At 40.1% G+C, this 25,955-nt stretch overlaps 1 protein-coding gene across 5 annotated transcripts in view; it reads left to right on the top strand.

Annotated features, from left to right (window-relative positions):
• The window catches only part of bcam (basal cell adhesion molecule (Lutheran blood group)), a 63,865-nt gene extending 38,231 nt beyond the window's left edge, over positions 1–25,634 (top strand). The window contains exons 2-17 of one of the 5 annotated variants that reach the window (XM_030748886.1): positions 8,785–8,909; positions 9,111–9,324; positions 11,704–11,777; positions 11,863–11,959; positions 12,186–12,368; positions 12,757–12,878; positions 13,014–13,155; positions 13,712–13,827; positions 15,922–16,063; positions 16,933–17,057; positions 17,748–17,889; positions 18,762–18,779; positions 19,402–19,434; positions 20,953–21,094; positions 21,914–22,013; positions 24,193–25,634. In XM_030748886.1, coding sequence (XP_030604746.1) covers positions 8,785–8,909; positions 9,111–9,324; positions 11,704–11,777; positions 11,863–11,959; positions 12,186–12,368; positions 12,757–12,878; positions 13,014–13,155; positions 13,712–13,827; positions 15,922–16,063; positions 16,933–17,057; positions 17,748–17,889; positions 18,762–18,779; positions 19,402–19,434; positions 20,953–21,094; positions 21,914–22,013; positions 24,193–24,195 — 1,778 coding nt within the window. In that variant the 3' untranslated portion in view covers positions 24,196–25,634. Of the gene's footprint in view, positions 1–8,784; positions 8,910–9,110; positions 9,325–11,703; positions 11,778–11,862; positions 11,960–12,185; positions 12,369–12,756; positions 12,879–13,013; positions 13,156–13,711; positions 13,828–15,921; positions 16,064–16,932; positions 17,058–17,747; positions 17,890–18,758; positions 18,780–19,401; positions 19,435–20,952; positions 21,095–21,913; positions 22,014–24,192 lie in introns of all 5 variants that reach the window. The other 4 variants (XM_030748885.1, XM_030748888.1, XM_030748887.1 and 1 more) reach the window with 4 other exon arrangements.
• The last annotated feature ends 321 nt before the right edge of the window (positions 25,635–25,955 follow it).

Raw genomic sequence — 25,955 nt, 5'->3', positions numbered from 1 at the left:
AGCAAATGAAAATTTGTATGACCGTCCACAGAATTAGTTTTGCTCTGAAATACATGAAATATCTTTCACCATTCCTTACAAAATCCTCATCTATTTGATAAGCCTCCTGCCCTGAACACATTGATATGCATAAAGTCCATAAACGTTAGAGCGCCCCCTACTGGCAGCTTTAAATATCATAATATACCATGTTTTTTAGCTAGCCCCTGAGTTACATTTTATCTACAGCTCTGAAATTTTGCACACTCATGTAACATCCTAAGACATACAAAAAGTCTCTTGGAGCCATACTCCAAACCCTACAGGAAGTCCAGCATCTTCAATTGAAAGTGTCAATTTTTGCCATTTTCAGGCCTGCTATTTGAATGAACTCCTCCTAGGGCATTTCACCCAGTGAGACCAAATTGGCTCCACATCATCTAGACAAACAGCCCATCAAAAAAGTCAATCAGACCCATGCCCTATTTTGCATGCTGGAGCCGTGACCACACCCCCAAATATTCCATTGCGTCTATGCCGAGAGCAAAAGATACCTTTTCCTATAAAAGAATTCAACTTTCTAGAGACCCATCACGATCACAAAACCTCCGAGTGCGGCACGGGTCGACGAGCGCCACAGGTCGACGAGCGCGGAGTGCGAGGGCCCGATATCACCGCTTGCGGTTTTAATTATTATTTTTTTTTTTTTTATTATTATTATTATTATTATTATTATTATTATTCAGGCAAATGAATTGGCTTTTTGGGGGCTTTATCATATTCAAAAACTCATGAAACTTGGCACATGCGTCACACCTGGTGAAAATTTAAGTATTTTAATGGGCTCGGGCAAGGGCGCGCCCAAATGGCTCGCTAGCGCCCCCTAAACTGGAGCCCCTCCGCTGTGTTTCACGTACATGAATGAAACTTCATACACATGTATATCATGTCCAGGCGCACAAAAAATCCTCTTGGAGCCATGCCCTAAACCCAACAGGAAGTCCGCCATTTTTAATTAATTATGCAAATTTGGCGATTTGCAGCCCTCACACTTTTTCTAATAACTCAGAGGTTTTAGACGTTATCATCTTCATATTTGGTTTGTCTAACCTACACCCCCAGGGGAATCTAAATCTCGAAAATGGTGAGTTTTTGCCAAGGGGGAGGGGTCCTTATGCCCCTTTGAACTTTGATCATTCGCCATGAAAATTTGATTGCCTCTCATTCATACCTACATGATCCAATGTGCATCAAACTTCTCCAGTAGGATGAGGGTGCCCCCCTGAACACATACATATGACAATATTTAATATCAGTCGCAGCGCCACCTAGTGGGAACAGGAAATGTCATATTTTACACTTGGAGGTCCAGCTCCAAGGTGGTTTAGCAGAACCATCTCAAATTTCACCTGGAAAGCCTTAAGAAGTTGGACTTACTGTGTTTTCAAAACTGTGAGTTTTTGACAAAAGGGCGTGACCCTTATGGGACGGCAAAGTTCGATGATTCGCCATGAACACAAAAATGGCTGTAACTCAAACCCAACTTGCCCAATCTGGCTCAAACTTCAGTGGTGTGATAAGCACCCTGTCGTGAACACACTCATATGCAAAAAGTCCATAAACGGTAGAGCGCCGCCTAGTGGCAGCTCGGAATATCTTAAAATAGCAAGTTTTTTGAGTAGCCCCGGAGCAACGTTTTATCTACATGTATGAAAATGTACAGGCTCATGTAACATCCTAAGACGTACAAAAAAGTCTCTTGGACCCATACCCCAAACCCTACAGGAAGTCGGCCATCTTCAATTGAAGGTGTCAATTTTTGCCATTTCCACGCCTGCTATTTGAACGAACTTGTCCTAGGGCATTTGACCCAGTGAGACCAAATTTGCTCCACATCATCTACACAAGTAGCCCATCAAATATTGTGGAAATCTTTACAAAATATTAAATGGCCTTATCACACCAGGCCATTGAATTTGGCCTTCGTTTTTCTCCCTCACCACCAAAATTGTTTGTGCACTTGTTCGCACATGCTTTGTCTGATCAGGCTGAAAATTTAATCACTCATGTACACACCCAGGCTGAATCCATAACTACAGATTCAAGACTGTAGGCGCAATAGCGCCCCCTACAGAAGCAAATGAAAATTTGTATGACCGTCCACAGAATTAGTTTTGCTCTGAAATACATGAAATATCTTTCACCATTCCTTACAAAATCCTCATCTATTTGATAAGCCTCCTGCCCTGAACACATTGATATGCATAAAGTCCATAAACGTTAGAGCGCCCCCTACTGGCAGCTTTAAATATCATAATATACCATGTTTTTTAGCTAGCCCCTGAGTTACATTTTATCTACAGCTCTGAAATTTTGCACACTCATGTAACATCCTAAGACATACAAAAAAGTCTCTTGGAGCCATACTCCAAACCCTACAGGAAGTCCAGCATCTTCAATTGAAAGTGTCAATTTTTGCCATTTTCAGGCCTGCTATTTGAATGAACTCCTCCTAGGGCATTTCAGCCAGTGAGACCAAATTGGCTCCAGATCATCTAGACAAACAGCCCATCAAATATTGTGGAAATCTTGACAAAATATTAAATGGTGTTGTCACACCAGGCCATTGAAGTTGGCTTTCATTTTTCTCAATGGCAACCAAAATTGTTTGGGCACGTGTTCGTACATGCTTTGCCCGATCTGCCTGAAAATGTAATCACTCATGTACACAGCCACTCTGAACCCATAACTATGGATTCAAGGCTATACGTAGCTGCAAGAGCGCCCCCTACAGAAGCAAATGAAATTTTGTATAGCATCCACAAACTTAGTTTCTCGGAAATGTATGAAAATGTGTTTCAACATTCTTGACATCATCCTGATCAAAACAGTCTATCAGACCCATGCCCTATTTTGCATGCTGGAGCCGTGACCCCACCCCCAAATATTCCATTGCGTCTATGCCGAGAGCAAAAGATATCTTTTCCTAAAAAAGAATTCAACTTTCTACAGACCTTCTGTACACCATCACGATCACAAGACCTCCGAGTGCGGCACGGGTCGACGAGCGCCACGGGTCGACGCGCAGGGAGTGCGAGGGCCCGATATCACCGCTTGCGGTTTTAATTATTATTATTATTTTTTTTTTTTTTATTATTCAGGCAAATGAATTGGCTTTTTGGGGGCTTTATCATATTCAAAAACTCATGAAACTTGGCACATGCGTCACACCTGGTGAAAATTTAAGTATTTTAATGGGCTCGGGCAAGGGCGCGCCCAAATGGCTCGCTAGCGCCCCCTAAACTGGAGCCCCACCGCTGTGTTTCACGTACATGAATGAAACTTCATACACATGTATATCATGTCCAGGCGCACAAAAAATCCTCTTGGAGCCATGCCCTAAACCCAACAGGAAGTCCGCCATTTTTAATTAATTATGCAAATTTGGCGATTTGCAGCCCTCACACTTTTTCTAATAACTCAGAGGTTTTAGACGTTATCATCTTCATATTTGGTTTGTCTAACCTACACCCCCAGGGGAATCTAAATCTCGAAAATGGTGAGTTTTTGCCAAGGGGGAGGGGTCCTTATGCCCCTTTGAACTTTGATCATTCGCCATGAAATTTTGATTGCCTCTCATTCATACCTACATGATCCAATGTGCATCAAACTTCTCCAGTAGGATGAGGGTGCCCCCCTGAACACATACATATGACAATATTTAATATCAGTCGCAGCGCCACCTAGTGGGAACAGGAAATGTCATATTTTACACTTGGAGGTCCAGCTCCAAGGTGGTTTAGCAGAACCATCTCAAATTTCACCTGGAAAGCCTTAAGAAGTTGGACTTACTGTGTTTTCAAAACTGTGAGTTTTTGACAAAAGGGCGTGACCCTTATGGGACGGCAAAGTTCGATGATTCGCCATGAACACAAAAATGGCTGTAACTCAAACCCAACTTGCCCAATCTGGCTCAAACTTCAGTGGTGTGATAAGCACCCTGTCCTGAACACACTCATATGCAAAAAGTCCATAAACGGTAGAGCGCCGCCTAGTGGCAGCTCGGAATATCTTAAAATAGCAAGTTTTTTGAGTAGCCCCGGAGCTACGTTTTATCTACATGTATGAAAATGTACAGGCTCATGTAACATCCTAAGACGTACAAAAAAGTCTCTTGGACCCATACCCCAAACCCTACAGGAAGTCGGCCATCTTCAATTGAAGGTGTCAATTTTTGCCATTTCCACGCCTGCTATTTGAACGAACTTGTCCTAGGGCATTTGACCCAGTGAGACCAAATTTGCTCCACATCATCTACACAAGTAGCCCATCAAATATTGTGGAAATCTTTACAAAATATTAAATGGCCTTATCACACCAGGCCATTGAAGTTGGCCTTCGTTTTTCTCCCTCACCACCAAAATTGTTTGTGCACTTGTTCGCACATGCTTTGTCTGATCAGGCTGAAAATTTAATCACTCATGTACACACCCAGGCTGAATCCATAACTACAGATTCAAGACTGTAGGCGCAATAGCGCCCCCTACAGAAGCAAATGAAAATTTGTATGACGTCCACATAATTAGTTTTGCTCTGAAATGCATGAAACTATCTTTCACCATTCCTTACGAAATCCTCATCAATTTGATAAGCCTCCTGCCCTGAACACATTGATATGCATAAAGTCCATAAATGTTACAGCGCCCCCTACTGGCAGCTTGAAATATCATAAAATAGCATGTTTTTTAGCTAGCCCCAGAGCTACATTATATCTACAGCTCTGAAATTCTGCACACTCATGTAACATCCTAAGACGTACAAAAAAGTCTCTTGGAGCCATACTGGAAACCCTACAGGAAGTCCAGCATCTTCAATTGAAAGTGTCAATTTTTGTCAATTTTTGCCATTTTCAGGCCTGCTATTTGAATGAACTCCTCCTAGGGCATTTCAGCCAGTGAGACCAAATTGGCTCCAGATCATCTAGACAAACAGCCCATCAAATATTGTGGAAATCTTGACAAAATATTAAATGGTGTTGTCACACCAGGCCATTGAAGTTGGCTTTCATTTTTCTCAATGGCGACCAAAATTGTTTGGCCACGTGTTCGTACATGCTTTGCCCGATCTGCCTGAAAATGTAATCACTCATGTACACAGCCACTCTGAACCCATAACTATGGATTCAAGGCTATACGTAGCTGCAAGAGCGCCCCCTACAGAAGCAAATGAAATTTTGTATAGCATCCACAAACTTAGTTTCTCGGAAATGTATGAAAATGTGTTTCAACATTCTTGACATCATCCTGATCAAAACAGTCTATCAGACCCATGCCCTATTTTGCATGCTGGAGCCGTGACCCCACCCCCAAATATTCCATTGCGTCTATGCCGAGAGCAAAAGATATCTTTTCCTATAAAAGAATTCAACTTTCTACAGACCTTCTGTACACCATCACGATCACAAGACCTCCGAGTGCGGCACGGGTCGACGAGCGCCACGGGTCGACGCGCAGGGAGTGCGAGGGCCCGATATCACCGCTTGCGGTTTTAATAATTAATTGTGATCACTATTTTATGATTTCCACTTAAAAATAATGTATAGTCAGTACATGAAAATTCAATGCAATTTTATTTATATAGCACCAAATCCCAACGAACAGTTGTGTCAAGGCAAAAGTACAGAATTTTGAGGTAAAGTCACAGAATGAATTGAGATTTTTACTTGCTGGTGGTGTGGATCTATGCACCAAAATGAGTGGAAAGTCATTCAATATTTGCAGAAACTGTCAACTCCAGATGTCACTGGAGGGAAAATCAGAGCGATTTATCTCCTGTTAACGTTTGTTATCATAGTACATTATGGCAAACTATCAAACATTTATTGAGATATTGCAGTCTGGACCAAATTTGGTGACAAGGCCAGTGAGTATTACTGTCTTTTGAGCCATGAGACTAACATGGATATAAGCCGACCAAGTTAGACCTGGGCTCTCAGTGCGTCTGCCAGAAAGTCACTTGATTTAATGTAGTGTGTTTGAGTGTGTGTTTTTCCCATGCACCACTCGACGGGACTCTTGAATCCTGAGTGCTGTCTGAAAGTGCTACACTTCATTTACTCAAAAATTCTTGTACATTTGCTAGTCTGCCTTGCTGTTTGTGTTGGCCCAGAAACAGTGGATTTCTTTGGGCTACATCCCTCTTACAAGCTTGGGACATGAGACTTGGTTTGTAAAACTAATGTTGGTTCATTTGAGAGCCACTGAGTTGACCAACCAAAATATTTAGCAAGAGAGAGGGATGCTGTATAGGACTGAGGAGGGAAAAAAAAGGAAAAATATACATGAGGAAAAGAAGTAGCGGGATAAAAATAGATTTAAGGGAAGTGAAAAGGGGAATGAAGAGGAAGTGAGTCATGAGATATTTTCATCAAAATGTCAGCACTTAACTGACCTTTGACCCTTGCAGTGAATCCTGGCATTTGACCCCGGTGGAATATGTGCTACTAACACATATGCAAAACAAAGAGCAAACACATGGTGTATGTTTGATAGCATCCCCGCTATCTGCTCTGTATATGTACTCTCTGTCTTTCCTTCCATCCATTTGCCCCCTCTCCTCACAGTAGACTGATAACAAGGTGGCCATCGCTCAGCTCCTCTCATCTCCCTTTTGAGCAAACACTCTTTCATCTTCCCCGTTTACATTTCTCTGTGCTGTTATTAAAACTAGCCTGTCAAACAGTTATGATTCCCAGCAGTCCATCTTCCCCACTCTTGGCAGTTTCTCTCAACAAATGAATTATTTAACTGCAGATTTTGTGGTCCAGAATTTGATGCAATAATTAATTTATGATATCATACAAAATATTGGGTTAGGTTGTTCATTACCAATATGTATTTCAAAATTTAAATATTCATTTAGGGTCTAGATGTCTTGCTTTTTAGTAATACTTAACATCAGTAGCATCAGTGTTATAAGAAGAAATTTTGGAAATGTATCTAAGGAAGTGTAGCTGCAAGGATATGCTCTATAACTGTATATGAAACATTTTGTTTTTGGTTATTCTGTTAAAGTACCAGCATATCAGCTGTGTAACTACTGCTGGCTTGATATCTTTCATGTGATGCATGCATATTGTGTTTGCTACATTATGAAATGTAACCCGAGTGACTTGAGTAGCATTGTCCTTTCTTTGAAGCTGTTATTTGTTTCAATGCATTAAAGCTTCACAGTCACAGCAGAATGAACTTAGGCGCTGACACGTGTATAACTGCACTGCTGTGCGATTTATAATAAAGTATTTGCTGCAGTGACTTCATTAGTAGAAATGGAGCGCCTTCTTTCCTTTCCTTTTCAGCTCTCCATTAATCTCCTCCCATTTTTCCAGCCTGTCCTCTGAGGAATGCGTTCTAGTTGTCACATTGTTTGTCCATAGCTGGATGTGCAGAGAGTTTAAAGAGCTGTACTGTTTCTTATCCCCACAGGAACCAGTCTGGGTCCTTTCTGTTCCCAGCTGCATATTCTCCCATAAGAATCTGGGACACTGTGTGTATCCTAATGTTTCTACTGAATGTAGAACACTGACAGTGCCAGTCACAAGGGATTTATGTCTTCCCCCCATGGTCCCTTAACAGCTTTCACTCTTGTTGATACACCATGATGGTAGCACTGATACTTGTAGTTTGCCAGTTTTGCATTCAGAAGCTACTGTAGTCTGGATTTAATGATACTGAGATATAAACCCTAAGCCTGACTCTTACACATTAGGAGTGGCTATGAGATATTAGTTGAATACCTCTTTTAATCAGTCAGTTTTACATAGAGCATACAATAAAGATAATATTTTGCTGTAGAAGATTTGTGTGGTGATGTGCATAACTTTGTGTTTGCACGTGTGGTCCAACACTGGCATGGCTCTGGTGTCAGTTGTCATCTCTGGAGACATACAACTGTGTGTATCTCTATAATATTGTGTGCAGAGGGGGCTCATTGCATGCTTGAATGTGCGCGTCTGGTTTATATGTTTCCAGTGACAGAGGCACTGTACAAGCATGTGGTAATCATAGATTACAGCCTCTTGTTGCTGATGTATGTGTGATGGCTGATGAGTGCAAACTACCCAAGGCGTAGAACAGGAAAGGGCCTGTTCTAAGGATAAAGTCCCTCATGGACGCTACACGGCTGTCCCTGGTTCTCGGAACACGGTGTTTAAACAATCGGAAGCCCTGAGGGTTTAAACAAACACAGAAGTTTTCAATCTAATAACATATCGTGGTTTTATACTTTGTATTTCCTCTCTGTTTCCTTATTTCTTTACGCCCGACCACAACTGTTGTGTATTTGAGCATTACCAGTGCTGGTAAGAGACCTGGCCAAGAGGGCAGCAGAAATTACAACAAATGCAACATATAACAATATAAGAAGTAAAGAAGCAAACACAACTGACATTCAATACAGACGCGCGGACATCCAAATCATATGCAATTACACATCATTACAAGAGCAACATCAAAAGCAATCACATTGACCAGGAGAGCTATTTTCACAATCATTTAACATGGACTTAACTCCCCTATTGGAACCAGTTCCGTGGTTTATTCCAGGAAAAAGGGGCAGTGTATTTAAAAGCCTTTTTTCCTAATTCCATTCTGACTCTGGTTGGTAATGTCTCCTAGAGTTTCTTCCAATCATACAGCAATACGAATGCCTTAAGATCAAATTGTGGCCTTTCATATATCCTGTTAAATTGTATTGCATGTTGCATTTTGCACAAGTCCTCGATTGAATTCTTTTTCTTCCTTTTAGTTGTAAGCAGTGGGACTCTGACTGTGGGCGTAAAGTCTGAAGTGGAGGTGCTAAAAGGAGAAACTGCCAAACTGCCCTGCGTAGTCACCTCAACTACAAATAATCCTGTTGTTGAATGGCACATTGTAAGTAATTTCCAGATCTAGATTTTCTCCATTATAACATTTGTACACAAAAAAAAAAAAAACTACTTTGTATCCAAATTTTAAAAGGAACGCAGTGTCAAAAAAAATGTGTTTTTCTTTGTTTAATTTTCACTCCTTCAGTTATGCCTGAAGTTTCTTCTAACTTCTTTCTTATGTTCTGCTTTTGACCCATCCATTCAGGAGGAGCAGGGAACTAGAAAGCGTGTGGCTTACCGCCAGGGTAAGATGGGGAAAGATGACGTCGGCACCCCTCTGACAGGGCGGGTCCAAGTGGGAGAAGACTTCACCTTGACCATTTCTTCTGTCAAACCCTCTGATGAGCAAACCTTCATCTGTCAGGTCACTGCTGGTGCAGATGGGTCTAAAGATAATTCCACTTTGCTGAAAGTCTTTTGTAAGTCAGCCAGTGGCCATTAACCTTTTATTTGACCTCAAGGTTATCCCCCAAAGTCACGTTTTCAATTAGGTGTTGATTTCTTACTGTCATTACCGCTGAAATTTATGACTCTAATATGTGAGATCTTCATATGTTTATGCATACTTTAATTAAGAGGTGGCTTAATTGTACCTAATGCATTTTGCTAATTGGATTTTGTAAACACTTAGATTAAACCTATGCTATATATCTCTAGAAATATAGTATCATGTGGTATAATTTGTGAAAATTATCTTTAAAGAATATGTTACAGTTCACAGTTTTTTTTTTTCCACTGCATGTAGTTCTTTGGTGCTTTCTCCAGTACCTGGTGTTACCATTTTCTCTTGATAAGCTCCCCAGAGTTCAATTAACCACAACCTAATCACTCTTGACACAACTGATGAATAGTTCAATCACACCTGTCATGTCTCATATACCTCTCCGTCTTAAGAGTCCAGATTTATCACAAACATGCCACAAGCCAACCATGATGCAGGCTACTCTGTCCTTACCCCTCCCAAAGCAGTTTACCAAAATGAGAACGATTTATTTGCATCTGGATTGGCATAATCATTCACTCTAAAGAAGGGACAATTTGCGTTGTGAGAATAGCAAAACAACCCTTTATTTAGCGATGAGTCCACTTGAAAAGGAGCTTACAAGTTATTCATTAACATTCATGCACTCAGAGGCACCAACGTTAAAAAGCAATTTCATAAAATAAGCCATTAATTGTGAATGAGGGTGTCAGTGTTCAACAATACCTCAATGGAGTGATGTTTGACGAAGGCCATTGAGGTGTACTTAATGCCCACAGTGCTAAGAAAACAGAGGTCTCAGAGAAAAGTAATTATTTTTTGTTGCTCTTTGACCACTTGACTCACTGGGGTTGAGTTATAGTGTGGCTGTCCCAGCTTAACTTAATGGGACTGAGTTATGAGGTCTCCAGTGGGTTAAGCTGCAATAGCCTGGCCTCTTTCTCTCAGGAAGCCTATAGGAGAATGTAAACATGTTTTATTGGCTGAGACACTCCCATAGTATGAATCAAGTCCTCAGTGTTAATCTTAATTATTCTGCTTACATAGGGGAATGACCAGAGTTTGAAAAAAAAGAAAAAGACTGAGTATTTAATGACTGAGACAGAAATAAATCTTTATTATTATAAGTGGATAACAGCTACAAGCAGTGATAAGCTGACCTTGAGGGGAGTGAACACGCACACCTGTGGCTATGTGTGTGCACCCGTGAAAGTGTGTGTGTCTGTGTGTGTGTTAGGGGTGGGCGATACAGCCTCAAAATTATATTACAATATTTCAAGAAAATTTGCAATAATTATAAAAGATAATGTGGAGTTTATTTATGCTCTCCAGTTTACTGGCAGCAGAATTTAAATGTAATTTTAAGTGTAAGTAAATGGGCATTTTCCATCCTTCTTTTCCAATGAGCTGCTGTCACCAATGACACACTTCCTAATTTGAAGTGTGAAGCTATTGAAACAAGGTGTCAGCAGCAGTAGCATTACGGTGCAATACACAGTATATCCAGCACAGCAGTATATCCAGTGATAAATCAAACATAAGCATAAAGAAACTCTGCATTTTCTTTCAATACTAAAACTGAAATATAATTTCTAAATTGGGATGCTGTATCTTGGGTTGAGCTGTTTAACCAGCTGGTTAAAAAGCGGTTCCAGCACGTAACCACAGCAGTAATTTCTATTCACCTTTTGTAGTGGAGTGCAACTACGGACACTCTGTGGAGTCATTTGTTTGCTTTAGATCACACATCAACGCCTGCTAATATCTTCTCCATCATAGCCTGGTTGTGTGTTTTTGGCTCAAGTGGTGAAATAAGTTTGTTGTTTACACCTTCAGCAGGAACAGTTTCCTTGCATATTTTGCAAGTTACTGTGCTTTGTCGGAGGTTGTTGGAATAGCTCTCTTTTAAGGTACAAAATTGTCAACAGAGGCTGACACACTGCTTTTGCTCTCAGACATGCCCGGGCTCGTCTCCTTGTTTGAGCACCAGGGAGCATAAATATTGTATAGCAGTTAAGTCACAGTGTAACATTTTTATATTGTGGAAAAATTGATGCTGGAATTATAGCAGATGATATGATATCGAATAGTCATAGTGTATGTGTGTGTGTGTGTGGGTGGGTGGGTGGGTGGGGTGGGGGTGGGGTATTTGAAGAAGGTTATTTGCTGCACATCTTAATTAAAAAGGTCAGCAGACATGCAGTCTACAGATATGGAAGATGAGTGTTTACGAGCACATACAGTTTATATCATAGCTTTCATCAAGCAAGTTGCAACGATGTAACAGTGACTTCTAATGTCCTTTTTTCTGTCTCAGTTGCACCTGAAATGCCAGAACTGACAAAACCAAAATCTCAGGCCATTTCTGTGAACGAGGCTGCTAGCTCAGAGGTCTGTGTGCGCTGTCTGCACATTTCTCAATATTGACCAAAGATGCATTTTCTCTTATAATTTTTACATTCTTCTTGTTTATCAGATTGGTACCTGTGTGACGAAGAATGGACATCCTCAGCCAAGAATTGTGTGGTTCAAAAATAACAAACCCCTTATTGAGGTCAAAAACAAGGCTGATAGTATGTATCCTTTAGCAGTTTAATTGTTATATATATATATATATATATATATATATATATATATATATATATATATATATATATATATATATATATATATATATATATATATATATATAAATAGAGGATAATGTCTTCGCCCTTTGTGTTCATTTCATAATCTGATCTACTGCATTCATTCAGTTTAAGAACTTTTTGCCCTTTTTCCATCCTTCCTGTCTGTCAGAGACATACATGGTTCCCTCACTGGTGAAGGAGGCCTCAGGTCTCTTCACTGTTAGAAGCACTCTGTACATGCAGCCCACTAAAGCTGACAAGGATTCTGAGTTTTACTGCACTGTGGAGTACAGCATGCCAGGGAACAACATCCAAACAATGAATTCTGACCGCATCAAGATCAACCTAAACTGTAAGTAGAGAGGCGGGCGCAGGGTTTGTTGGGAGGTTATCCAGCTAGAGGTCTTTCAGTTCCCTTCTAGGAGCATGTGATTTGTGAACTTTGGTGACATATTCATTTAAACCAATTAGCAATTATTTTTTTTATCAGATGCTAATTTTTAATAGCTTCTCACACAGGAATTCATAAATGGCCAAAAACCAAAAGATGGAGAAATGTCCACCTCCAGGTTTAAAAAGTGATGAGAAGTCCTTAATATGATAGAAATCACATTTGGCACTGGGAAAGTATTTCTGCTGGAATGCATTGTTCATTTGTGATTGATTATGTACAGTTTAACAGTGAAATGTAACCACTGAAGGAATTTTCACCTGTTCCATGTCTGTTCTTATCTGTCTAGATCCCTCTGAGAAAGCTACCTTTTACCTGAATAGCACTGGTCCAGTCAAAGAGGGTGACACTGTAACTATGATATGTGAGACCGATGGAAACCCTCAGCCTCCATTTGACTTCATTAAAAATGTACGAGATCATTTCATGCACACGTTTGATAAAGACAGAGCAACGTTGTGTTGCTCGTTGTGTTGCTCATTTGTTTCTCCGCTGCAATCTCTGTCCCTTAGTCTTTACTCATAACTCCTGTCATTTAATCTTCAGGAAACACCAATCGTGGGTCCGAATGGTGTTGTCACACTGAAATCTGTCAAGCGCACTGATGCTGGAGAGTACAAGTGCTCAGCAATGGATTTTGATAACCTAGATGCTAACCTGACTGGCACGATCAACCTCACTGTCAACTGTGAGTGAGCCAAACATATCCAAAGACACACAATGCTGATTTAAAGAGGGTTAACACACGGAAGGAACGATGCAGCCCCTGTTTTTGTGGGCTTTCCCCATTCAGGAAGCCTTTCTTTTCATCAGTAAATCACAGAATTAAAAAAGGTTACCGTGGAATAGGCTCTAATGAAATTCAGTCAGCCGGGCGATATCCAATTCAATTTTTCACACTTCGTCCGTTACTTTAATGTTATCCCAAGCACACTGTTTAATTTGATCTTATCACACACATTAAGCAGTGATAACCTAGAAAGTGCAAGGAAAGGGTTTAACTTGGGCTCAAAATGGGTTTAACTTCAGAGTAAGTGCATTAGCTTTGTACTTACAAAAACCCCCCTCGTAATGTTCTGCTCAGTGCTGCCATTTTAAGAGCCATATTACATGGTTGTTTAAGTGATGAGAAGCTTTTTAATTTGAATTGGCACTTATTTAATGTCCCAGAATGTAAATGAGGTCAACAGCTTTCAGTTGTCTCCCACCCTATTTTTAATTGCTGTCTGTTTTCTCTCTATCAGACATTGACCCAGTGAAGGTAACACCACCTGACTCTCAAACTGTCAAGCTTGGAGAAAAGGTGACATGGCAGTGTAAGACCAAGGCCTCCCGTGATCATACAGTACAGTGGAAAAAGGTGTGTGTGTGTGTCATAATTTTCTCAATCTTTCTAATATAGTATATTTCTAATAATACCAAAGGATACCCTGCCCCCCCCCCCCCCTTTTTTTTCAAATTTCAATATTTGTATGTATGCTGGCAGTTTTTTATATTGAACCAGAAACAACAGGACGTAAAATTACACCTCATCTTCCCATCGAGTTCTTTTTAAGTATTCTAGTTTTTTTAACTGAAAACTTGTCAGTGTTATATATTCACAACACTGGCCAGCTAACAAGAATTCAATCCTCCATACGCTCACTGCCCACTATATTAGGAACTGTTCAACTGCTTGTTAATGTAAATATCTAATCAGTCAATCACATGGCCATAACTCATTGCATTTAGACATGTAGACATGGTCAAGATGACCTCCTGAAAAAGAGAAAATCTCCAGTGAGCGGCAGGTCTCTCAGTGAAAATGCTTTGTTCATGTCAGAGGTCAGAGGAGAATCGCTAGACAGCTTTGAGCCGATAGGAAGGCAACAGGAACTCAATTAACCACTCGTTATGACCAGAGTATACAGAAAAGCATCTTTGAATGCGCAGCATGTTCAGCCTACAGCAGCAGAAGACCACTCTGGATGCTTCTCCTGTCAGCGAAGAACAGAAAACTAAGGCTACAATTCACTCTGGCTCACCAAAATTGGACAATAGAAGACTGGAAAAACAATTGCCTCATCTGATGAGTCTTGATTTCTGCTACAATGTTCTGATGGTAGGGTCAGAATTTGATATTAACACCATGAAACATGGACCTCTCCTGTCTTGTATCAGTGTTTCAGGCTGTTGGTGGCGATGTAATAGTGTGAGAGATTTTTTTTTTAGTATCAACTGAGGGTTTAAGCAAACCAAAATACTGCTGCTGAGCGCCTCCTTCCCTTTGTGACTGCAGTGTACCCATTTTCTGATGGCTGCTTCCTACAAGATAACAAATGTCCCAAAGCTCACATCATCTCAAACTGGTTTCTTGAACATGACAGGGAGTTGACTGTAGACAAATAGCCTCTACATTCACCAGCTCTCAGTCATATAGAGCACATTTGGGATGTTGTGGTATGGGAGGTTCACATAATGGATGTGCAGCCGACAAATCTGCAGAACTGTGCAGTGCTATCATGGCAATATTGACCAATGGAATATTTGCAGCACCTTGATGAATCTATGCCTTGAACAATGAAGACAGTTCTGAAAGCAAAAGAGGGTCCAACTTTGTAGACTGGACAGTGCTTGTTATGCAATGCAGAACTTTTTTGTGTGTAGCTGCCACACAGCATCTTTAGGTCTATTGCATGGCTCCCTTTAACAGCTGTGGCCATGCCACACACAGTGGGCTTCATTGTGCTGTGTCCTAATGGAGAGTAGTGTATTATACATACAATTTCCCTCTTTTGTGGATATATTTAGTTTTACAGTAAAGAAATAACTTTATCCTCTATGACTCAGAACTTTGAAGGGCAACTGGAGGCCAGCTTGATAGCCAGCGGAATCACGTATGGTGTATTTTCTGTCTCCTTTTTTGTGGCAGATGAGCATAACATGTTTAAAAACCTATTTGTTTACAGATGATTTGTTCAGTCGTTCAGTTTATTTCAAGGATCTTACATTGTGATACTCTAAAACTGCATGTAAGTATGATATGATCGGTGTGTTTGGTATTCATTCATTCCTGCTTCTCCAGTTGTTAGGTGCAGAGTGGTCCTCCAGGGTCACGTCTATTGTTGTAGCCTGTGTATTGCTGCGTCTCTTGTGTGTGATAGAAACTTACTGACCAGCTGGTTTTCTGGCCAGAGAATGTGTTTGTTCTAAGAAAGATCAATTCCTATGTGAAGAAGTTGATAAGAACCGCAAGAGACAGGTTCAACATGGAGGACTGATGTTGATTTGTTATCACTGCGCTTTCAAACAGCGTGTGTGAAGACTCCTCTTCTGCTTTCCCATCGCAGTGGCGTGCCATCAAATTAGATATTCACAGTGCTGTTCTACTCACACATTCAGAGGGAATTAAAAAAAGAGCAGAGGTATAATAGTGTGAGTCCAGTTTTATTTCAGTGTGCTTGTGTTTCTGCAGGGCTCTGAGGTGCTGTCTCAGAACGGCACTCTGTCAATACAAGCTGTTTCCTATGATAACGGTGGAGAATATGTTTGTGTTGGAGCCGTTCCATCTGTGCCAGGACTGACAGCCCAGGCTAGTGTCAGCCTCATAGTCAAAGGTAAAATGCATCAATAAATCCTAGTCGTAGTAAATAAATACACTCACTCATAGGCCAGCACACCTCAGAAAAACTTTTAAAAATGTATCTGGATAAGACTCAGAGAGGTGATTTTAATCATATTGGCATTTTATATTTTCATGCACACACAAACACATCTAAACCACACTAACATGCTCGTACTGCATGCACTGTCATATTTCTTCACTGCTAGATCCTTTGAGAGTAACTTAAAGCAGTGTGACGCCTACTGCTTGGAAATAAATGAGGAATTCCTCATTTACTGTAAGAAGAGTAATTTTTTTTTTTTTTTCCTAAATTACCCATCCTGAGGGGTACACTAAAAAGAAAGTTCAACACAGCCAGGCATTCTTTGCTTTGGCTGGCTTGATGAAACCTTAAACCCCAGGCTAAGATAACAGTATCACAATGGTGGTTATCAACTTCCTCTGTTTCTTTCACTCTGCACACTCACATAAAATGGGGCGTGTCACATGCCATGTGACTCTTCTTCCCTAAAAAAACAAAAAGATCTGTATGTGTGCTGCCTACTCCAATCAGAGATGTCAGCAGATGATGACAATAAAATGGTGATAAAAATTAATAAATAGCATAAACAATAACAATAAACCACTACAGAATACCAAATACACTAAGTATAATTACAATGATATTATGTGCTGGATTAGTTTTTAATGCTAGAGTCTGTGGAGTATTGTTTTGATTAGAGGAAGGAACTGGGAGCAGCTCGGAGTAGACACTGCTTCCTTAATGGCCAGAAAACTGATGTGGAATTTTGTGTGTACCTGTTTGAAGTTATGCAGCATTGTTCACTTTGTTTACCCATAACATTCTTATACTCTGTCAAGGAAAGCCAAGGATTGACCCTCCTGCTCCTGGGGAGGTGGGGAAGGAAGGAGACAAGGTCACCCTGAAGTGCTCAGCCTATGGTTTACCTCGTCCTCAGTTTACTTGGAAACCCTCAGGAGAAGAGGTAGACATCTGAGCCAAAAATGAGTCAGAGTTTTACCACATTACTCTTTGCAGTTTACAGGAATCACTTGGTAGAGGCATTGTAACTTTTCTGGAAAAGTATTAGTAAGAAGTATTTCAAACAAAACAGTGCTGTTACTATTTGTGTTTTCATTATGTCAATATGAAAAGATTCAAGTGTTATTTTTTCCTAACATATTAAGATCTTCTTGGTGGAGCGCTGTGTAAAAACTTCAAACGCTTTAGAAAAAGAAAAAAAAAAGAGAACAGCTTTAAAGAAACTTGTAGAGGAAGTACAGCTTCATTATTAAATATTACATAAAGTGATAAAATAAGATAAAATTTTAATTATCTTTTTGAAAAACGGGATCATGTCAGAAGCAAGTAGTGACGTTTGTAAGATCAAAAATGAGAGCTGTTTAAACTTGCACAGCTAATCATTTTCATGAGCAGATCTTTTTTTTTTCTCTCTCTAGTGAGAGCCAGAGAGAAATATCCCAAGTATCATAAGTTTGTTTAAAATGATAGGAACAGGACTTTCAAAGGCAAATAGCAAGCGAATAATATTAATAAGAGAAAAATTATGCTGCAAACTTATATAAGCAAGAGACAAAGAAGGATTTTGTGAAAAATCCTGTTTTTGCTTTGGCCTTTCTCTATCTCACTTTCTTCCATTTATCTTCCCTATCAGTCGGTATCAGTGGAAGGTAACAAGATGGTGAGCACTCTGACCCTGAAAGCCACAGCCGAGATCTTGAAGGAAGGGGTGACCTGTGAGGCCTCCAATGAGCACGGAGCAGATAGCGCGACCTTCCCAGTATCTCTCAAACAAGGTCAGTGTAACAAGCAAAAACTTTATGGCAGCTCTCCTTCATCGCCGTGTTTTCTTAATTAACCTGAAAGTGTGATTCAGTTAAACAAGCTGAACTGGAAACAGATGACACCGAAAGTTACTGAGTCTTTTTAGTGAAAAAATGTAACTTTAGGGCTCAAATGATGCTGACCAAATATCTACAGATGTCTGAGACAGGGATTTTGCCCCCCCATAACAGTTTTTACAGTTAGTTAGTTGTGTATATCACAAATACTTTGTGTGAGTGATCAAAGGGTTATTGTTATTATATGTGTACACAAAGGGAACACACACAGTAACCCACAAGTATACACAGAAGTTGCAATGATCCGTGCAGCCAGAACAGCAAAATTCCTTTCCTGAGGAAGTGTCCAGGTTTAATGTTTGTGATCTAACTCAAATAGATATGAGCGAAGAAAGAATTCTGTAACGTGATCTGATCTGATGATTTTCTTTTCTTTGATTTCATGATTACACGTCACAAAGGTAACACGAGTATGCCTCCATTTGTGCCAATGCTCTGCCAGTAACTTAAAACTAAATCTGTAGCCTACTAATAACATCAAGTATAATATATAATCTTCTTTCACTTTTTCTAAACTGCATGAAATCAAAGTCACACACATTAATCCAAGTGTGAAGACGTAAATAAACAAACCTTTACCTAAATTTATAAAAGGCTTAATTGAATTTGAGCTTATCTTGTATAGCTACCGCTTGCTTATTAAAATGAGTTCTTACTAAAATTGTTAATAACTAAGATGTAACTGGTGCTACCCAGTCTTGAATGACCCTTTTACAGCTTTATAACCACTCTGTTCTTCTTCTTTTTGTTCTCCTTTCTTCCAGCAGTTGACAACTCAGCTGAAGGTAGAGCCTTCTCCCTCCTCCTACTCTTCCTCTCCTCCCTTCTTCTCTCAGGACTCTTTGTTGTACAGACCCTGTAATCTAGAAACTCCCCTCCATCCACTTCCTATTGCCCCACCCCTTCCATGACACACACACACACACACACACACACACACACACACACACACACACACACACACACACACACACACACACACACACACACACACACACACACACACTTCCCTCTGCTGTACTGTAATCTTGTATATTTGCCCACTTGCTACCGAACACTGTGGATATTGTATATTGTTATTCTTCTTCTCTTGTCATCTTTGTATGATGTCTGTCCTATATTTTGTGGATGCTACCAAAAGTTTTTGTGGCCCCTTGGGGACAATAAAGGATTCTATTCTATTCTATTCCTTCCACTCCTCTCTTCGTTTCTTTACTGTGTCTGTTTGGTCACCTCTTCTTCCCAGCTGCCTTCCTTGCTTTTTCCACTTTTCTCTGCTCATGCGATGCTGTGTGTAGATCATGTAACTTTAGCTACATATGTTCTTAGTGGTGTGTGCTATGTGTGTTGTGGTTGTTGCTTTGCTATGCTATGCCATGGGACTGAGAACCTCTTTTTCTCTCAAAGTGCTGCTCTCTGGAAACCCTGTGCTAAAGTCAGGTCTGTATCGCTAACCCTATTGACATGTGTATGGTGTTCGTCTACAAATGTAAGTTGCTGTGTGTGTATTGATGACTGTTTACACACACACACAGGTTTTATGTATTTGTGTTTACAAGAGTTTTTGTGTATCTGTACTTGTATTACTGTAGTTGAGAAGATATGCTATATGCTATATGCTAAGATATGCAGCTCACAGATCAATCATGAATATTTTTCTTTTTGATTAGTCTGATAGTCAACTAAATAATTTGGTCCCAAGAATTTTTTTTAAAAATTTGATGTCTTCTGAAGTGTGAATTAACACATCCAGATGCCTTGTTTTGTGTTATAAACAGGCCAAAACCCCCATGTTACAAAAAAGCACTGGGAAAAAAAATAATGAGCTGTATTGTGTGCTGTTTTTGATTGAAATGAAAGTGGTGATTTACCAAAATAGTCATAAAAATTGGGAATGTTGAGAGAAGTGCCTTACCACAGCTGCAGGAAACAAACCAAAAAAAAGACGGCTCAACATTGATATCACGTTTTTGTTTGTTTGTTTTGAAAATTAAATATATCCAGAGGATCACATCGTCTTAATGATTTATTCAAAAGTAAATTAATTTCATAACTTTGGGGTTTAGAGAAGATTTCCTGCATCCAGCCCATTCACAAAATATTTTGGTGGAAATGTTCAAGGTTTCCTTTTTTTAAGCAAATACTTGAAAGGAAGCATTCCTCCACCTAATCCTTCACAGCACAGATTATATCAGCCTCATAGCGCTGCAGTTTAACTCAGCTCAGTAAAGCACAAGTACTCTTGCTGACGTTTTCCTGGAGATGCCAGAAAATCAGTGCTCAGAACCAATGAACAGTATCATATTCTTAATGGCCATAGCATGACTGGGTGTTAATTGCATTCAGAAATCTTTACAGGGTTAATAATGTCAGTTTGAGAAAAAAGATTCTTGCATCATATCCTCACAAGTACAGTAATACAAGTGTAGGTGGTTGGGTGAGTATTTTCAGTGTTGTTTTCTGGCTCTTATTAGCTGTCTAGTATTGTCTGTGCAGGCCCTGTTTTTGGGTCCCATCACATTTCAGTCATTGCATTCAAAAGTTAGACTAACCCCACATCCCAACCCCCCCACCCACCCCCTTATCCTCCCCCCACCTTTCCAACTACTCATTCATCAACTGTCTTCACCTGGACTCCATCCACCCTCACCCTCACCCTCTCTATCCTCCCATTCTCTCCTTTCCATGATAACCCGAATTAAATCAATTCCCTTCCTCTTCCTTTTCTTCCTTTTCACCCTCACCAATCAACCACCCCTAATGATGCCTCTCTCCCTACCACTGACTTTTGCGAATCAAAAACTCCACATTCTCACACCTCCTCAACCGTGATCAACTCTCCTATGATTCCCATCAACATCTCTCCTCCCTTCAAATTTTCCCACACTCTCCCACCAACTTCCCCCACCCCACCCTACCCCTCCCTTCCCCATATGTCCTTCCATTTCGGCACTGTAGCTGACAAGCAACAGGCAGGTTCCAGTACTGTGGTGATAGCCGTGGTGGTGTGTGTTCTGCTCCTCCTGTTGCTGGTGGCCCTCCTCTACTTCCTAAGCAAGACCAACAAGCTGCCATGCAGCAAGAAGGACAAGAAGGAAGTGTGAGTAGAGAGGAGGGATGAAAGTCAAAGTGCTTAAAAAAGTGTTTAAAAAAGATGGAAAACCAATGACAAAAAGGACAAATGGGGAAGGTAGAAAGAATATCAATGAAATAAAATAGATGTGTGCAGTCAGTTAAATATACAATCTTGGATATGAAATTGTCTTTTTTTTTAAACCAGCATTGAGTAAAATAATTTATTAAAGCTGCTTTTTAAAGTTTTATGATCCAGTTGGGCCTTTTCCCTACATTATGACAAGCAAAACTGTTGTAGTTTGCTCGTGTTAAAGAAGCTGTAGGCTGTGCCATTATACTTATGTATTTGTATTGCATTATTAATATTGCTGATCATAAAATACATTTTGAAGCTTTTGCTTCAAAATGCAAATAACAACTTTCCTAAACTTGTTTTGGTAATCATTTTTAATTACAAATGTGCCATCTGTCTTGCAAGAATAAAATTTCTCTAGCAATCAGGATGCAAATTAGATCTTGCTCAAATATCCTGATTAGCAGGGAAGCAGTTGTTGTTTTTTAATGCTTGCTGGAGATTTAATACAGTAAAATAACAGTTATAACGAGGAAACATGAATAAATCTTAAAAGGTTTGCAGAATTCCAGGATATAAAAATGTCAGGTACTTTGGGAGAACTGCATTAGTGCAACACAAGTCTTCTTTTCAAAACAGCAATCAGACTAAATCGGTTTAACATAGATGCATTTGTAGTACCAATGAAATCACCCCAACACACGCTTATGTCACTGACTTTTTCCTTTGCTTTCGTTGTTTTTGTTTTCTTTGATCTGTCTCTCTGTCCAGGAATACTGCAAATGTCAACAGTGGCATTGTGGTGGAGATGAAGACAGACAAGGCCGATGAAGAGGACGGTCTCCTAAACAAAAAGATGCCCACAGAACAGGTTAGGACAATAGGAAAAGCAAGTGACTGGGGTTTCAAGGGCCGTGAATCTGAACTGAGAACAGTAGGTCAACAGTGAGCAGCAGTTGGCAGCTATCGTAGCTGAGCAAGTCAGCACTTGACCTCTGCATTTTATCTTTCCAAGAATTTAGGAGACTTTGTCTGATTCTGCATTCATGAATGTGAGTCATCATGCTACAAAACAACAGCGGGAAGGGACAAGTCAAGGACAATTCAGCACACTGGATAAAAAAAAAAAGCCTTTCCAAATTTGAATCTACTATTTGCATAGAAATCAAGGTTATTTTCAGTGTTTGTGGTCAGGCCTCTCTCCCTACCACATTCTCACACCTCCTCAACCGTGATCAACTCTCCTATGATTCCCATCAACATCTCTCCTCCCTTCAAATTTTCCCACACTCTTCCACCAACTTCCCCCACCCCACCACACCCCTCCCTTCCCCATATGTCCTTCCATTGCGGCACTGTAGCTGACAAGCAACAGGCAGGTTCCAGTACTGTGGTGATAGCCGTGGTGGTGTGTGTTCTGCTCCTCCTGTTGCTGGTGGCCCTCCTCTACTTCCTAAGCAAGACCAACAAGCTGCCATGCAGCAAGAAGGACAAGAATGTTAAGATACAGGCTCTTAACATTTTGTTTTCTCCATTGGGAATTAGGTTTAACTTGGCGAGTTAATGTAGTTAAAGTGAATTCTAAATTTTTAGTGACGTGGAAGAATACAGCCAATATTCCTCTTTGTATTTTTAACATCACCAGCCTAAGCACGGTCCTGCAGACATTTACGAACCTAAAAGGATCCTTGATACCTGGCTGACACGAGTGATACAGTCACCAGAAATATCTTCAGACACCTCCGTCATTCTGATTGAGAGTCTAAAGTCAGTTTTAGTTCAAAGAAAGCTGGCTTGAAAAAGTGGTCCCTCCAGCTCGTGATGGGGTGTGACAGCTGGAGGGAGTCATCTGGAAATGTCATCACAAATGTAGATCATTTCATCTTAAAATTTACTGCGGCGGTATGTGTGACTTGAATGTGAAAGCCTTGTTTTATGTAACTTTTGAAACCGCTGACAGCAAACTGGATGACATTTTAGAACGGGGAGATATCAGGACCATTTAGCTTTGCTTTTGAAATGGATATAATGAGAAGAGAAGAGAGCTGTAAAAGCCTGTCTCTCCATACATAATCAAGTTAATATTTCTTTACTGAGATGCCGTTAAAACATATCAGCCTGAGAACTGTCTGTGTACCACAGACGCAGTTTGTTGGGTTCTGAAAACAAATCTTGACTTCTACGCTCGACAAAGGATTTATTCAAGTGGTTTTCTTACACAGCAGTGATATCCTGTCCATGAAATATGGTATTTTGTGATAAAATGTGCAGGTTCTACCTGTCAACTCCAACTGCTGTTCATTAATAATGCTCTACAATTCTCTGAAAATACTGCAAGATATGAAAAGAAGACATTACAACATAAGGTGTCCTTTTGGCATCTGTCCCGTGAATATGGTTTTGGCAGTAGTGTCGCAGATATCACTCCCAGGTCCTCACATATACGTAAGCAGAACTTTTTAATGTGTAGACCTTAACCCACACCCCAATCAATCTTTAACCTAAACCTAAACAAGAAGTAAAAAGCAGGTGAAATCTGAAGTACTTATTTTCACTCGCCAACCTCCTAATGAGGACTTTATTGCTCTTGATCACTCAGCAATCAAAATTGCCTCAGTGGCTTAAGGCACCAAAGCCAGAGGGCACTTTGTGTGCATCTTTGCTGACAGAACAGCAGTATTCAATGTCTTGGGATGAGAGGAGATGCAAATTTATCAAGTTTTGCAGAAGCATTGGTTTGGTTTATGCTTATTTAGATTTCATGCACAAACGTGAAAACCTGCAGTGTTCCATGACATGCAAATGATTTATTATTGTTACTGTTGCTGTTCTGCTATATCTAAATCATCTAAATTCATTAATTTGTCTGCTGTTAACTGTTGAATTAGATGTAAAAGAATCTGTGAATCTGTAATTTGATGCAGATATGGACAACAAATACACATTTTCTCTAAATTGCCCAAAAGAAAAATTGTATATTTCTTGTTCTTTTTGCATAGTGGTCATATTTATGTTAAGTGTTGTTGTTTCTCTCTGTTCCTCTCTGACAGTGATAAAACCAGTTGATGAAAATAGCTCACAGAAGGAAGAAGGGAAGAGGACAACAGATATGAAGACAACAGGGCTATTTGTTTTTTTTTACTAGACTGATGACATTAAACTGGTGGGGGTGATGAGAGGTGGAGCAGGGAGATGGGTTTATGTTGAGGGGGTGTGGATGCACAGCATGTTCAGCATTGGCTATGCTTGTGTTCTAACCTGCAATAAGCCAAGTTGGGTGGAGTTTGTTTTGAATTTTTTCATCTTCTTTTTTTTTTTTTTAAAGATAAAGTTCTTCCATCCAACTTGTGCTGCCGTAGGTTTAAAACAATACATGTGCGAAATCATAATGTGACAACACTGGATAAGCATGGCTTCTTTCACCCATTGCGTCTTTGACTCCTCTGCAGAGTAGCGCTGTATTGTGAAGTATGATTGGCACACGCTTAAACGCAGTGACAGAATCTTCTTATTGATCCCAAAGGAAATCCCAAAATCATTTTTTTCTGGTGTTAGTCTGCATTCAAGCATAACACCAAACAGCTTTTCTGTTTTGGAGTCGGCACTTAAAATTTCTCTCCTCTCTGCTGGTAACACTAGGCAAAAATAAACCGGCTGTTACTCTGTTTCATTCTCCTCCATAACAAGCTATGATTTACGCTCACATTTAATCCACGAGCACGCTGTTTGGCACTCGTAACTGTCACGTTTTTTTGTTCAAAGAATCTCTGTTTGCTTTATTGTTGTTTAATTGCATTTTTGCCACCTGTGACTGTTTATATATATATTTTTTTTTTTCCAATATCCCTAATTAGCTTTCAGTAGAAACAATCCAGGCTTTTAACAACACCAATTCTCTTTCTAAAATTGCTTGCCTTTTTTTTTCTTTAAATCCAGCTGAAAAGCAACCAAACAAGCAAGCTATTAGGTTGTACAAATTTGTTCCTGCCATTTGCAGCACACTTGTATATTATGTCAGTGCACCAACTGTTCACTTGTTTTCCTATGTGCTTCTGTTTTCCGCTGTAAATTCAAATATTGGTTACCCTGTCTTTCAAGCAGGAAGAGCATTGTGCATCATGTGAAGTCCACAGTGTCTGTGGTTACTGAGCTATTGGCAGTAAAGGCTACTATTTATTTCTGTGTTTCACAGCGTTTCAGTCCTCTGCTGCAGGATGAAACCTGGGGGCAGTGAACTGAAAGCTGAGAAACCATCCTCACAAGCACGGTACACAGTGATTTTGCTTAGAAAGCCCAGTTTTCACTTGCATTGGCTGTGAAATTGGTGTAATTTGGTGAAATGGTTGACAATCTCAAACAGTAGCCTGCTGTGTTGTTGTTTTCCCATGACAACAAATTGGGACTTGGAGCAGCTGCGGTGCACTAGTCACAGATTCACCTGTTGGGAGTAATCACTCGCACAGGCTCACTCTGGGTTGAAACAAGCAGGGGCGGGACGGTGTTCGAGGGATGGGGGGGGGAGAGGGGGGTTCCTGGAGTATGTCCCTTTTATTTTTTACCAAATGAATCTTTTTGAGTGTCACAGCAGGAGTTTGTCTGTGTTTAGGTACGATATACTGTTTATTCCCTACACCGTCGTCAGGCGACAAAGCTTTGATAGTGGGTCGACATGAGCTTTTACTTTGTTGTACACTGGAAATAGCGGCCTTGATTTTTTTATATATATATTTTAAAAAAAAGGTCACTTCAAACCACTCTCTGTGCCCACAAGGCTCATTTATTTTTTTTCACTGTCTGTCTGCTGATCTTGCCA

This window comes from Archocentrus centrarchus, chromosome 16 (genome assembly GCF_007364275.1).
Source record: "Archocentrus centrarchus isolate MPI-CPG fArcCen1 chromosome 16, fArcCen1, whole genome shotgun sequence".
Lineage (NCBI taxonomy): Eukaryota > Metazoa > Chordata > Actinopteri > Cichliformes > Cichlidae > Archocentrus > Archocentrus centrarchus.
This window is presented reverse-complemented; position numbering and strand designations above follow the sequence as displayed.